The following is a 16,046-nucleotide window of genomic DNA, read 5'->3' as shown; positions in this document are numbered from 1 at the left end:
CTTTATTTTGATGGTGAACCAAACTCGTATGCATGATTTGTTGCAGTTACTTATTTGAACCAAAGCCATGGATCTGAAAACCCAGCAGTGGCATTTAGAACAAGCTTTGACAGCAAAGCGCACGTACCTGCTGAACGTTGAGAGGCGTGAGGATCTCTTCCCCCCTGAGGAACATTGATCTCTGGGTCAAGGCGTCTGTGAGCTGCGTTGGGTCCAGCCCAAGTAACTCTGCAGACCTGCCCAAGGCTGGAAATGAAGAACAAGGCAAACGTGGACTCCCAGCCCAAGAAGGAACAGGCCATGGGACCCCAAATGAGTTCACAGCCACACACATACAGCAACTCACAAAAGCAAAAACGTTATTGAATCCCTCAGGCCTAGTCTATGGGACACAGATTTTATTGGTAAGTTATTCACTCTGGTATGGGTCCTAGGTTAGTGACAAAGAGCCTGGTGCTTAGACCAAGGGCAGTCCAGAGGCCCCATGATTGAGGGGAGTTCCCCAAGACCCCATCCGAGAGGTTTAGGAAGTCGTAACTATTTTCAGTAATAATAATACTAAGATGTCATTTGCTTTTTTATTCTCATTCCCTGACCAGTACACAGACTATTTTTCCAGTAGTTACAGACTGGAGGTATCTAAACAGTCATCCATTACATTAGATATTAAAAGAAATTTGCAAAAATGCAAGACAATGTTACTCTTTGCACCAATTTTTTTTAAATAGTCAAATAAAAATATTATATTTTACTATGCAATGGGTTTATTATAGTCATTTTGGAATGAAGTTTTTAAATGCCTCAGTTTTAATTCCTAATGCAGCAAACATCAACAGATATAACTCACTTTTTATTTATTTAAAGAAAGCTCTTTGGGGTTCTCTGTGATGTTAAGATTATTGAGAGGAGCCACAAGGAAATGTTTGAGAGCTGCTGACCTGCAGCGCTGGCTCTTCTAGAGCCATTTTGTACATTAACTCACCAAGTCCCCAGCCGCCACGCTCACCTACATGGCTCCCGTCAGAACAGTTTAAAAATAAATACAGAAACTACTTCAGGAAAACAACTGACATAGCTCTGGGTATGTTAATTCATTTAATCTTGACAACACATTTCTGAGGCATTTTACTGACCAGAAGGTGCCAGTGCTGAGGGATAATAAACAACATGGGGAAATGGCCTGAGGCAGCACCAGGCTGCAAACCAAGCCTCTGGCTTGAAAACCACCGGTCCTAATATGACACTGGGCCACCACTCAGGTAACTACGGAAATCTGTGGTGACACACATCCTACACCTCATCCTCGTTACTCCTATTTCCTCTCACTCAGCCCCTTTTCCTTCTTTCTGAGTACGAACAAGAATCCCATTTTGCAATAATGTTTCATAAGCTTGACTCTTATACCAGCTGACAGTTCACATCAGACACAAGTTCTGCGGCTCTTTATTTCAACAGCCAGAAAACTCCTTCCGTAAAAGGCCAGAGAGTACATATTTCAGTCTCAAGTTTCCTATGAGAAAAAAAACGAGGAAGGACAGATGGAAGGAAGGAAGGAGAGGGGACGGGGAAGGAGGGGCACTCTTACCCGTTTTGAAGGAGACCTGCGCCCCACCAGCAGTGATAAATTCTATGTTTCCAAGATGTAATATGCCAGCAAGCAACCTCAAAACCTCGCGAACTTCTTCCTTGCTAAACTGCATTACATCCATTGCCGTCTGGAAGAAAATCAATGTGTTTAATTTTTTATGTTGTTTTATTCATCCTTAAAAAAATGAAAAAAATGCTCATTACTCAATTGAATTATTAGATATTGTTCTGAAAGGCAAGAAAGCCAAGAAACAGGTGTGTAACCACTTTTGAATGATAAAGACTTCACACAGGTACATATAAAGGAACATGATGTTAAAAACTGGAAAGCTAAGAGAGAAAACCACTGATGAAATAAAAACAAATATCTGCCTAACGTGCAAGCCTCCTAGTTATGCCATAAGAGAGATACCTGAGAATTGGACTAATGGTGGTGACAAAGAAATACTTTTTGCCATAGATATCAAAGCATAATGGAACATTTATTTTCTTACACATAAAATATGGAGGGTGGGCAATTTGGGGGAGGTAAGACTTCATCCGAGTCCGCCCTGGTAAACCCTGGGGCTGTCTTCATGGGTAAACATAGCAGGGGCCAGAGGAGCTGGAATAAAACTCTTTCGGGACCTTTACAGATGAGAGTCTCTTGATCCTTTTATAATGGATACTGATGGTACATGTGACTACATGTGGCTCTATGCCCCCAGGCACTCATCACGTTTCTAGTTTTCATTTCTCCATAGGTGTTTTAAGGTCTTATCTTGGTCTCTGGAGAGTAAATGAAACTTCATATAATGATGTTTTGGGAAAAATAAAAATAAACAGGCACCTATATTCAGGAGCTTTGTTCCCAATAAGTATCTAAACAACTGTAATCTATCCAGGGGTCTTCTGAATCATTTCTAAGATTTGCTCATTTTCTATTGTGATTTAGGAGCCATATTTATGTTAAAAATAACTGCACCCCCCCCCAAACACACATACAACTGAGGACAGAATTGGTAACAATACTGCTAAAAATGACCTACAAAGAGAACTTGGACCCCAAATCGCTGCAATGACCACAGGAGGCAGGGAAGAAGGAAACCATGTACCACTTTGAAGCAATAGAAATTGCAAAAGGAAACAACTGGGAATTTTTAAATGTGAGACATGTAATTTCTTTACAAGGAAAAAACAATAAAGTTGAAACAAGAAGCAAAGACAATAGGCAGGGAAACAGAATTAAAAGAAAAAAACTGTAAGGGCAGGAGCAAGAGCTATACTAAGAGGTACACAAGCAACAAAAATAAAACAGGCCCTTCTCAGAGAGGAAGCGCAAATCCATAGAGAAATGTTCTCCTTTGCAGAAATGAAACATGCACAAATTAAAGAACATTGGAGATCCCTTCTATTAAATTAGCAAAAAATTTCTAAAGTTAACCTAAAATTGGTGAAACTGGGACATTCAGGTACTGGGCACTGGTATTATAAATGAGTATGATCTTTCTGGAAAATAAGATTAAGCAACGACACTGCTGGGCCACATGTGGGCACAATCTTACAATGTTCAGAGGGGTCAAGGGACATCCTCAGGGCTGCACAGCCAAGCTTCAAAGGCAGGCTCGACAAATCCAAAGTTCAGAAACCTATTCTCTCTCTAACGTCACTGCTTTCCAAGGACGGAGGAAGGGAAGAAGGAAGGGAGGGAGGGAGGGAGGGAAGAAGGAAGGGAGGGAGGGAGGGAGGGAAGAAGGAAGGGAGGGAGGGAGGGAGGGAAGAAGGAAGGGAGGGAGGGAGGGAGGAAGGGAGGGAGGAAGGAAGGGAGGGAGGAGGGAAGGGAGGGAGGAGGGAAGAAGGAAGGAAGGAAGGGAGGGAGGGATCTTCCCTAACTTCAATGATGAAAATTTGTTCCAAGGAAAATGGCAATAATAAAGTTTTGTAAAATTTCACTACAGTATTATCTTGACACTTTCAGAAAAAAAGAATTCTAACTACCCTATAATTAGACAAGTGAAATACAGTAAATAAAAGTTGTTAGGATAATGTACAGTTTTCTAAGGAAAATCATGATACAGACACATTATATTTCGCTTTATGAAAAAACTAAAAATTGCATTTTTTAACTATAATAAAATCAGGATGGGAAGGAAATGTACAAAATTATAAATATGTTGGTGTCAGTAGGCTTATAAACATCACGTCCTACCATGTCCTTTACTGTTGTTAACATGTTTTTAAACAACAAATGAGACCACTAATAGGTGACAGATAAACAAACTGCTCTCTATTCAGTGGACACTACTCACCATAAAAAGAGATGAACTGTCTTGCAAGGGATGTGGGTGAGTAAAAGAAGGCAGACACAGGAGAGTACATTCTGTGTGACTTCACTTCCATAAAACTCTAGGAAAGGCAAATCTCTATCATGTGCTATGACTGAAAGACTGGTGGTTTCCTAGGGAGGGGGTGGGGTAGCTAGGTTGTCTGGGTAAAGGCACAAGGAAATTTTCGGGTGTAGAATTGTCCTTTACATTATGGCTGTAGGTATATGACTGTGTTAAATTCAAAATTCATCAAAAAGCATTCTTTAAATGGGACATTGTATTTTATGTACACTGTATCTCAATAAAGTTGATTACAAAAAATAAAGAGACTATGATTTAGTTAAGTGTGAGAGGACTCATTTCATGGGTACAAACAGAAATTAATGAAAAATAAGATATATTAGTCAAGTGTTTATAAATAAAAAGCCTATGGAAAAATAATTATTCAAATTTACTTATTCTACAACCAAAGAAATATGGGTAAGAAATATGGAACAATATATTCAACAACTGGAAACAGTGGTAAGGATCCAATCAGACATCAGCAAAATAATTATAAAGCACCAATGCTGTGTAAAAGCTAGTATTTTCTTTTTCCCATGATAAAGTTTTCCTTGTATTTACCTGACATATTCCATACTAATTTATAAAAATGTTCTAAGCTCATCTTAGAATGATCACAGAAATGAAAACACCTGGGCTTGGACATCACTAAAAGAAACAAGATTTTGAAAAGTTTACAGTAGCAGAAAATTTCACACTGTCAAATGAAAAGTAGCAAGAGGTGCCCTATGAAAAAATTCTTGGTTAAGTTCTGAAATTACATACAAGGATTATACGTGGAGATATGAAAGCAGATGGAGAAAATGTGCTTATGCATTAATAAATCCATGACTTCTTCACTTTCAAGTCTGACTCCAAGAGAATTAATTAATTAGGAGTGTGGTGATAAGTGGTAATTGCATTAATCACGCCATGGGGGTAATTTAGGGCTGCAACCAATTACCGCCAGCGTGGGGGAGGGTGCCAGGACTGCTACCCAGAGCCTCCGTCCATTGTCTCTTACTGTCCTATTTACGGTATTTTTAGCAGCAGTCTCCACCCCTTTGGCAAGAGTAGTGCTTTAAGGCTTATTCTAAATTGCCTTATTTTCCCAACAATAGAGCTCAAGGCTTAAAAACAAAACAAAACAAACCAAACACAACCCTGGGAAATTCTTGGTAGAGTTCAGAAGCACTAAACAGCAATTTAGTTATAAAACTGGCACAAAGTTACAAAGTATTTTCAATCAAGTCTTTATTAAGCTCATAAAAATTAAATGTTTGTGAAAGTGTGGGGGGGGGGCGGGCCCTGGTGGAGGGGAGCGTCAAATATGGGATTCAGCCCCGACCGTTAAGGCCTGAAGGAAGCGGGGATGGCACACTAGAAACAAACAGAGACGAGCAGCAAATTTAGGGTAGTTCACTGGCAAAGAGGTACATCTGCTCAGGGTCCCAGAAATCAGCTGTGAGTGGGGAGACTCCATCCCAGAAGGCAAAGGGGCCACAGGTGAACCTTCAATAAATGGTACGACAGCAACAGTGGAAGGAAGCACTATTCTGAGCACAGTAAATAATTACAAGTAATTTAATAACTTATGTAATGTTATGTTATAGTAAGGCCATATTATTTTATAATATAAACTTTGCTTATACTACCAAGTTTTCCAACATTGAAAGAGACTGATGTTTCCAAGCTTGGCCAGCCCAAGGTAGCAGGTCACCCCTTTACATTTCCATCGAATTGGACCCATGAGGCATGAATTTGTGCATACATTTATAAGGGCTCACATGACTAAAAACCCATGGATGTGCCCAATAAGGCTGGTGTGGTGAAGAAATCCCACAGTGGCCCATGGCCAGGCATACTGTAAATGCTCAATATTGTACAGTAAGAGAATGTGAGGTTATGGCTCAAGGACTTGCCTACATCACATTTCATCAGCCACCATCCTGGTGAGTGAGTGTCGGAGGCCGGATAAATTAGTTGTTACTACTGATCTGAAATAGCTTTTCATCCTGGCTGGACAATGAACAGGGAACCTGGAAGGCCGCATAAAAAATGGCCATGAAATTTAGCAGGTCACTGCCCCTGCCCCAGGAAAAAGCAGGTTCCCCTAAAACAGCTCAGGATACCTCACAGGTACTTATTTATACTAATGTCACAGGTATTTATTTATTTAATTCTCACCCGAGGACATTTTTTCATTGCTTCTAGAGAGAGAGGGAGGGAGAGAAGCATCAATCGGTTGCCTCTCATACGTGCTGGACGGGGGATGGTCAGCGCCAGGACCAAGGATCGAACTTGCAGCCGAGGTATGTGCCCTGACTGGGAAGTGAACCCACAACCCTTTGGTTACAGGGGGATGCTCCAACCAACCGAGCCACATCGTCCAAGGTGGTACTTATTTACACAAATGGCATCAGTTGATACCAATGATGAATCCTGAAAATACATAAATTCTCAATGAAATAAGCGAAGTCTTAAAAGATCCTACTGACAGATTATACTGACATTGAAGTTGATAAAAATAATGATTTTTTGGTAGCTAAAAATTAACACATGTGGTGACATGTTCACACATACTCATAGAAACAGTTTCTCTCCACTAGCAGTTTAACACACTCAGCAAACAAATATCCTTGAGCCCCAATAGAACGTGGTCCGGGAAAAAGGAGCTTTGCGGAATTCACGTATGAAGGTACACATTTAAGTGGTATTTGCTGTTGGCAGGAAATATTGAGATGAATTGCATAAAACAAACAAACAGTATAATCTGTTCCAGTCATTTTCAGCAGAAAGCATGGATTGTGCATGTCTCCCCAGTGCCTGGCACACAAACATACAACATCGAACACGTAAGATCAACTGCAGCCAGAAGAGCCTGGTGTCTCCTTAACCACTTCTGGGTCATTCCTGGGTATAAGTGCTGGGCAAGGCAGAGAGGTGGGCTGGCTGGGACTGAGAATGATACTTATGATTTTATTCCTTCATTTTAGAATTATGATTTTTAGGAATATAATAATTATAAAGCTGACATATATCGGCTGAAAAAATACTGTCACAGAAAGATGACTGTGCGGCATCCTGCCTTCCTCACTTATGCAGTGAGCAAGGTTTTAAATACTGTTATATATACTTGCACATGTGTTTTGCTTGTTGCAGTGGACCTTATTTTATGGACTTAAAAAAAATCAAGCCATTCCCTAATTTATTACTTTGTAGGTTAAGGGGGAAAGAATATTTTTTTTATAGAAAATATTTTTCCTTTCTGAAAAGTTGCTCATTTATTTTTTGACTCTTTTCTGACTATGCTGCTTAGAATTTCCAGAAGTTTAAACAAAAATTACAGTCCCTGATTTCAATAAATACCAGCTAAGCTGTCATTGATATTTTTGATGGGTCCACACTAAAGGTTCTTGCAAAGTAAATATTAAGGCTCTAACAATAGAGTCCTTGTGAGCTTGTTGGGTATATTGATGAAGCCAAGTTTACATACACAATTTTCTTCCTTTCTAGATGACAAAGTCTTTCATCATAAGACCTAATTTCAAGTCAGAACCTGTCATTTCAATTTAAAAATAAAGGCTAGCCAAGCTCCAAAAATAAACTTGTAGCTAACAAAGAACAAACCATTCTACATCAGAAAATGATGCCCCCAGAGGAAAGCCACCAGAGTGCCTTCTCCAGGCCAGAGGTGGCCTCGAGGTCCAGTGCTCCCTGGTGGCCAGTCAGGGAACCAGTTTGACCTGCAATGAAACCACGACTTGGGTAATTGAGTCTGTCTGTCACCAGGAACAACATCCTTCGATTACAAAGCATTGTGGGCCAGCTTCAAGAAAGCAGCAAATCATTCTGTTGAGAATTTTGGCATCTATGTTCACCAAGGACATTGGCCTGTAAGTTTCTCTCTTTGTTTGTTTCTTTATCTGGTTTTGATATCAGGGTAACGCTGGCCTCATAGAAGGAGTTTGAAAGCGCTCCTTCCCCTTCAATTTTCTGGATTAGTTTGAGAAGGATAAGTACTAATTCTTCTTTAAATGTTTGGTAGAATTCACCTGTGAAGCCATCTGGTCCTGGGCTTTTCTTTGTTGGGAGTTTTTTGATGACTGCTTCAATTTCATTGCTAGCAACGCATCTGTTCAGATTCTGTTTCTTCCTGGTTTTATCTTGGAAGGTTATATGTTTCTAAAAATTCATGCATTTCTTACAGATTGTCAAACTTGTTGGCATAAAGTTGTTCATAGTATTCTTTAATGATTGTTTGTATTTCTGTGGTGTCAGCTGTAATCTATCCTCTTTCATTTTCTGCTTTCATTTGTGCTCGCTCTCTCTTCTGCTTGATGAGTCTTGCTAGAGACTTTTCAATTTAATTTATCCTCTCAAAGAACCAGATCTTAGTTTCATAATCTTTTCTACTGTTTTTATTTTCTATTTCACTTATGCCTGCTTTGATCTTTATTATGTCCTTCCTTCTGTTCACCTTGGGTTTATTTACAATAGCCAAGATATGGAAGCAACCTAGATTTCCATCGATAGATAAATGAATAAAAAAACAGTGGTATACACACATACATGCAATAAAAAAAAAAAGTGATATCTTGCCATTTGTGGTAACACTGATGGATCTAGAGGATATTATGCTTAGTGAAATAAGTCAGACAGAGAAAAACAAATACCATATGGTTTCACTTATATGTGGAATCTAAAAATAAAACAAAAACAGACTCACAGAAACAGAAACCAAAGGGATTACACCAGAGGGAAGGGGTGGGGGATGGGTGAAAAGGGGAAGAGGAATATAGTCAACAATATTGTGATAAGTTTACACCGTGACAGATGATTACTAGAATTAGTGGGGTGATCCCATAGTAAGGTATACAAATGTTGAATCACTATGTTGTACACCTGAAACTAATATAACCAATATAAGACAGCTTATCAATCATACTTTAAAAAAATGAATTTTTTAAAAAGCAAAAATAAAAATAGGAAAAAGAAACAAGTTTTTTCTTTTTTGCAACTCATCAAAAATAAGAGTGAGTTTTTATATTCTAACACAAGACCTTTCAGCACCAAGAGCAGAAAATTGGAGTAATGAGAGAAGTTTAGGGAGCCAAAACAAAATTGGGGAAGGAAAAAATGCTGTCCGCAGACAGTGGTGCAAACATAATTCCTTCTGTTTTTATTTAACTTTGGAAGGGGAACAGAAAATAAACCCTGTTGGGGGTTTTTTGGTCACTATTAATACGGAAAAATAAGAAAGTAACTTACAATAACTTCCCTAAAGGATTCCTTGTCACTGATTGTCTTGTCTTCTACACATCCAGATTGGTTCAAGTAGTGGTAGTTTTCTGCCACAGATAAATAAAATTCTTCTGCAAAAAGGAAAAGAAACATGTAGCATCAATACTTGACTGTCAGAATAAAACCAAATCTGAGTTTTCACTTTGTGACATTAAAATAAAATACATAAATAACTCTGTGTTAATAAGTCCCCCATTAAGGTAAAATTTTCTCTTAATCATCAGATAGGGAAAACAGAATTTAATGAAACTAAATGAGATGTTAGAAAAAAAATAAGTTATAAGGACCTTGTTTTGCCCTTGATCTTAGCCGAAAGGCCAAGAAGCAATGAGGATCCTGTTTTGATTGTTTCCTCTTAAAGATCAAATGTTCAGAGATTAGCTTTATTCAGGTGTGGCTTCAAAGTAAAACCAGTTGTAATACTCTGTGCGTGTGTGTGTGTGTGTGTGTACATATTTTTTTTTCATAAATATTCTTTAAATCAGGAAAGTACCAGGGGTCCAAAAACGAACACAAAATTAAAGATTTCTCTATTGATGATTTTTCATGTACATTATTTGGCTATAAAAGGAACACAACATCTTTTAGTACTTTCATACATTTTGAATCGATTGGAGGAATATCAACAAAGTCCAAACAGAAATCTTCTCATATCCTGATGGTTTTTAAAGAGAAAATGAGTTGTTACCGCGTATTTCTCTGCTGTTGTCCCATTTGCTCACCTCTCTGTTCACGATCTAGCCCCGCCAGCAGTGCATAGAATATGTGGTAATTCCTCTCCCCAGGATTTTGCCTTACTACTCGGTTCTGTGGAAATAAATCAGATTTCTATTCAGAGGTGTTTCCCCTGCTTAATTAACACAAACCGGTAATTTCTGAAAATTGTTACTGTGAAAGAAAATGTGAATTAAATGTTTACTTACTTTTTCTAATAAATCTTCATGTGACAAGCAATGGCAAGTCAAGGAACAAAACCAGGATATGACCTGCTTAATTAGTCTTTAATTTTATGTTCTTTGTTACCCAAATAATTAACAATTCCCCATTCCTTTGACGTTGAGACTTCTGGTGCCAAAAGATAAGCCCTCGAGGCCTAGCCTATTTCACCTGCATCCAATTTTGAACATGACACATGGTACCCTAGGAGGTACCAAATATTTGACAGAATTGATTCCAAACAACAAATAGCTAATGTTTGATGATAAATCCATTTTTTTTCAGATTATGGACATGATATCAGAGATTTCAAAAAAAAAAAAATGGCTCTCTCCTAGAAAAATTAATAGGTCAGGCATAGTAAAATTATAGCAATAACTAGGTAGAAGAAACCAGACAGAAATGTTTCATTCACATTCTTCATCTGTCCTCTTAAGAACAGTTTCTTCTTACAGTCAAATACTACAGAGGAAAAAAAAAAACTAAACAAAACAGGATACAATCTACAATTTTCCCGCCCTGAATGTTTCCTTTCTGGCAGATGTTCAGCTGAACAAACTTCCCAAAGCGACTGGAGTTGTTGTTGTACACTGTCTTCGCGTTGCCGAAAGCTTCCATGATGGGGCTGCAAAGAAGTCAGGAGAGTGGCGTTAAGTAGGGTAGATCTGAACATGGCAAGGACATTCCCCACTAATGCCAACATGCATGAGGGCAACAAAAATCTGAAATCAAAAGGACCAACGGTGGTTATGCTTCTTTACTGAAGAGCCAGGCTTTCTAAGCACTTGCTGAAATGGATTTATTGTGAACATCCATCTTGAAGGAAAGACCTCACAGCTTGCTGTGCGGGTTTGAGATGCTCCATGGAGCCCATCCCTGCTCAAGCTGGCTTGGGATTATACATAGAAGCCTGGGACTGCACAGAAAAAACCCCTTTTCCAGTGAAAGTGAATAGGAAATAGGGAATAGGAAAGTGAATCCTATTAGTTGGAAACAAGAAACATAATAAATACCTGCTTTCAAGAATGGCTTGTTCAACACAGGATGTCTTCTCTTTCAAAGAGAGTTCCAAAGACTGTTGACTGATGACTGATAAAAACTTGAGTATCAGTTTAGTGCTTTCGGTTTTACCTGCCCCACTTTCACCACTGAAAAACAAAATGGAAAAGTTTGTGCTTTTAAGTATAATTTCTTTTACAAAAATCAATCTGTCCACTCTTGAAAGGCAGAGAGAGAGAGAGAGAGAGAGAGAGAGAGCGCCCAAAATGCCTGTTTCAAGAGCTGAGTTAAATGAAAGTATTAATAGAAGTGCTTTGTCCTGCTGGCCATACTTGTGTGGCGAGGGCCAATTAGGGCACATGAGTGGTGAACAGAACTACCTTTACTAAGGAAAGGTAATAGGACAGCGCCCTTTGTGGGAGGGAAGGACTACTGGGATATCCCAGGCCCCTCAGCAGTGCCAGGCTAGTTGTAGACAGTCAGAAAAAACTTGTTAAATGAATAAGCATGTTAACAGTATGTTTCTGGGGACCATCAAGCAGGTATATGCGCATAGAAATGCAATCAGTCATAAACCCTATTGAGTGGACAAGGAATGGATCCCGAGGTACTTACTCAACCCATACTAAGTCATTCCACTCCCAGGACAGTGCTAGGAGGCAGGCAGCAGCTAAGCACCCGGTGAGAATTTAACACCAGGTCTGTCTGAATCCTAAGTCCTGCAGAGGTATACTTTGTGGCGGTTAAATAAGTGAACAAAGCAATGCAGTGGCAGGGATGGGGTTATGAGTGAAGTAAATCAGGTACAAGTTGTGACTTGAGGGACTGACAAACACAAGCCACGCAAAGAAGAAAGGCGAAGGATTGGGTTAAGACGGCAATTTGAGTGAAAGCACAGAAGCCAGTTGAGCAAGGTCTACAAGGAAATGGCATGATCGCTGGGTCAGCGGGACAGAGAGGAGAGGCGGTGAAGAGAGGAGGCTAAAGGATCGAGGTCAGCATTCAGAGGCACCTGCAGGAGATGGAAGGCAAAAACAGCTCATCAAAGTCTCCTATAAAGAACACAGCTCTGAAGTTAATGTTCCAGGAGAGAGGGGTCCCTCAGGGAGATCGGCAGCTATAATCCAGGCGTGTGGTAGTAGGTCCTGGACATGTCCAACCTGGCTGGGGATGCAAGGAAGACAAAGAGATGGAAGAGATCTGGGAGGAGCAATGCAATTTTGTGTAAGGCACCATGCTCGGTACTGTAGGGGAGAACAGGAGGAGTAAAAAGGCAGAGATCTTACAAAAAAGTAAACCAAGGCCATGAGTACAGCAGTACCAGCGAAATCCCAAGGCAGCCTGTTAATAATTACTAGTTGGGTGATATAAACAGATGTGCTCCATGTAAGTTGTAAAGAAGTGCTCGTTAGGTGCCAAAACCTAGGAAGTTATCACAAAAGAGAAACTCTGCTGAAAACTTTGTGAATGGTTAAGCGCATGTAATAAAGGAGAGGAAATGACTCAGAGATGACACCTTCTGTGCCCTGCTGGCTACCACAAGCCCATGGGGAATCTCCACCGGTCCAGGCCAATTGTAGTAATCCCATTTCCTTTGCAAGCTGGCCATGGGCAGGTGTCAGGATTTCAGCCAGAGACTTAAAGTCAAGTGTGCTGAGGGCTCCTGGGGAGGTCAGCATGCACACCACAGAGAACCGGTAGAAACTTCTCCCTCCCTCCCTTGCTGCAGACAACAAATACCTGGAATCCACACCTATCTTGAGATCACAAAGTGAAAGCCAAAAAAGTCAGAGAAGCACCCAGCAGGAGTGGCTGAATCCACAACCCTGAAACTGCCCTGTCTTGTGCTGAGATAATAAAGGCCCGTGCAAGTCAGGTCAACTTTGGTTGGGTTTTCTGTTATCTGCAACCAGAAACTTCCAGTACGGGACTTAGCATTCATCTTCCCGTGACGGGCACCTGCCCGGCCCAGTGGCTGGCACACTAGGGGCATTCAAGGATGTACTGACCGAGCAGCACAGAGAGACACTGAGAGAAAATTACAAGAAGAGATTTTTAAAATTCTTGATATAAAAAAAATCCCACACACCTACAGAGTGGTTGTTGATGATTACGTTAAAACAAGCAAAACTTAAAGGTCTAAGTTCTCCAGTTAAAACACGTGAGACAGAAATACCTTACATATTCCCCAGTCCCACCTCTTGATTCTTCAGCACAGAGAGGTCGACCACATTTCAATCTCCCTGGTAGTAAGGACAGCAATTAGTAACAGCCACCTAAACAAGAGGGCAGCTGGACAACTGAGCACAAGGGATCTGTGCCATTTCCAGGTCTGGCGGCTAAAACCCTCCCCAACCATGTGCCTGCCATCCAAGGAAGGACACATCTCCCAGACAAACGTGGAGTAAAGTCAAGTCTCTCAGCTTCCCACATGGGGCTGCTAAGTGAGCAAGATATACACCATGCTTGTATTACACCCCTGAGATTTGAGGACTGTGTGCTACAGCAATTAGCCTACCCTGATGAACACAAGATGGCAAAAATACAATCATGGAGAAGATATCGTTCAAAGTCAACAAAGTCAGCAAAGACTTGGTTGAGGATAAGACAACCCAGGACTCTCGCCGTCATTAATGGAGTCATGGACATCAATCTACATCAATCTCCAGCTACATTTTTCTCATTCGAGCATATTTTCTTCAAGCATCTTCCTTAGGGAAGGTGAGGGGGGTGGGGGGAGAGAGAGAGAGAGAGAGAGAGTGTGTGTGTATGAATGATATCATATACAATATTATAATGAAAGAAATATGTAACTAGGTATATACTTCTTTGCTTATCGTAATCATAGAAGTATGAAACCAAAATAAATTTAAGAATTCAAATCAAAGAAAATGTAACACCCAAAAAAGCCAAATTATCAAGACTCATCTGACCCTCTGGCTAACTTGTCGTGCTCGCTCGGCGCTCTCACTGCCTTACTGCTTGTCTTCGGCCCCGCGAGCCTTCTCCACCACGGGCAGGGTGGTGACTCATCTATTCCGCCCCCGCCTTATCCCAGCCATGGTAGAATGGTAACTCGTGCAGCAATTACGATGTTATTTCACCTTCTCTTGGAGCAAACACATCACTCACATGCCCAGTCTTACGCTTTTCTCATTTGCCCAGGGCAATTAAGAGTCTCAGCCCTTGGCGCCAACAAGATTGCAAAGACAAACACGGGCTGCGGAGAAAACATGTTCACCCCAATGAACCACAATGAGCTTACACTTTACATAAAGATAAGAGTGGAAATGAAAAAGAAAGAAAAATAACCCAAAGTACTGACATGGGGCCTTGTAGGTCGTATTAAATGTTTTGAGGATTTTTTCACTGGCAAAACGGGAAGTCATGAGGCAGCTGTTTAACACAGGAGAGGGTCGCGATCAGGTTCAAGGTTTTAAAGAGTTGCTGTGTAGAGCACGGAGTGTGGAGAATGGAGAGAGGGGAGCAAGAGAGGAAGTGGGGAGACAAGATTTGAGAGTGGAAATGAGAAGTGAGACGCGAAGGACAGACTGTGCAGGGACAAAGGAAGAGAGAGTAGGTGGCCCTGGTCCAGAGGGGTGGTTGGTAAGTGACAGGAAGGTGTGGGGAATGACTCCTGAGAGCCGAGGAGCTTGCTAGTGTGACGGCCTGTGCGCTGGTAACACAGCCGTGCGCATTTGTCAGTACTCATCAAACTGTACGTATAAGATCAGTACACTTAGCTCTATGTAATTTTACCTTAATGGGGCGGCGGGGCGGGGGTGGGGGGCAACTTCTAGATCCAAGAATGACTTCTTGATCTTAGGCTTAGGACCTGGTAGAACGGAATGTTCACTTGCTGAAAATGCAAATCATGAAGAGAAATACATTTCTGGGAGAAAATTAGGATGCATTTAGGACACGCCGCCCCTGAAAGGCCCATGAAACAGCTCTGTGATGATCATGTCTGGAACTCAGAGGAGAAAGTGGGGGGGCAGGTGTTAAAGCAGGGGTGGCGAGGAGGGGTCATGAAGATCAGAGAGGAAAGGCAGATTAGTTAGAGGAGGAGGAGGTGGAACTGACTGAGCTGAGGCCTGCTTCCGAGAGCGAGGAAGAAGCCTGGAGCGGTGAAGCGGCAGGGAGACCAGGGGACATGTGGTGTAAGGGACTGCGGAACCAACGGTGCATCCACTTCTTAAAAAATATGGAACTAGAAATTTTTAAATGATGATGCCAAATATCCAGGAGAAAGGGAGAGGCCAAAGAATCAGGGCAGGGGGACTTCAAAGATGGAGCAAAGTCCCAGGAAAGCTGGGGGGCGGGGAGTGCCACACAGGAAGGAAAGGGATTTGTGTGATCGAGCCCTTTCTCCGTCCCATGGCCTGTCTCCCAGGCCAGTGCAGGTGTGTCAGCAAAGGACGGCCCCAAACCTGCCCTGCTGCCTGTTTTTGTAAATAAGGTTTTATTGGAACACAGCCTAGCTGTTCATTTGTGTACTGTCCATAAATGCTTTCACACTCAAGGGCAGAGCTGAGTGGTTGTAACAGAGATGGCCTCACCCACAAAGCCTGAAACAGACTCCCCGGGCCTACCCAGAATGCCTTTGGTGTTACCGGACAAACATCTCCATCCTGTCAATCAAACCTTTCCAATTACATGGCTTTCTCAAAGTATACATCAATCATGCTCTTGCTTGTAGAAGACCCAAGGAAACTTCTCTAGTGGCTAGAGGATTCAGTTCAAAGGTCTTAGGCAAGCAGGACAAAATCCTTAAAGTTTCACCCTGTACCAAGAATTAGGATTCTGTTCTGAAACGAACACAGGGAGACTCAAGTTCAAATCCTGTGTCTGTTGTTCATAGCTGGTCCCATT

General features: G+C 41.2%; 1 protein-coding gene across 1 annotated transcript in view; it reads right to left on the bottom strand.

The window, feature by feature from the left end:
- MYO10 (myosin X) overlaps window positions 1-16,046 on the bottom strand; it is a 191,586-nt gene that overhangs the window by 75,570 nt on the left and 99,970 nt on the right. Inside the window, exons 5-11 of the mRNA XM_054578310.1 lie at window positions 11,189-11,323; window positions 10,676-10,800; window positions 10,163-10,176; window positions 9,962-10,046; window positions 9,207-9,310; window positions 1,586-1,715; window positions 128-246 (exon numbers count right to left, since the gene is read on the bottom strand). Coding sequence (XP_054434285.1) covers window positions 128-246; window positions 1,586-1,715; window positions 9,207-9,310; window positions 9,962-10,046; window positions 10,163-10,176; window positions 10,676-10,800; window positions 11,189-11,323 — 712 coding nt within the window. The remainder of the gene's footprint in view (window positions 1-127; window positions 247-1,585; window positions 1,716-9,206; window positions 9,311-9,961; window positions 10,047-10,162; window positions 10,177-10,675; window positions 10,801-11,188; window positions 11,324-16,046) is intronic.

The sequence above is a fragment of the Pteronotus mesoamericanus genome, unplaced genomic scaffold (assembly GCF_021234165.1).
Source record: "Pteronotus mesoamericanus isolate MK-2021 breed Mesoamerican mustached bat unplaced genomic scaffold, CSHL_Meso_final contig_50, whole genome shotgun sequence".
Taxonomy (NCBI): Eukaryota; Metazoa; Chordata; class Mammalia; order Chiroptera; family Mormoopidae; genus Pteronotus; species Pteronotus mesoamericanus.
Note: the sequence above shows the minus strand (reverse complement) of the source record. Positions and strands in the feature narration are given on the sequence as shown.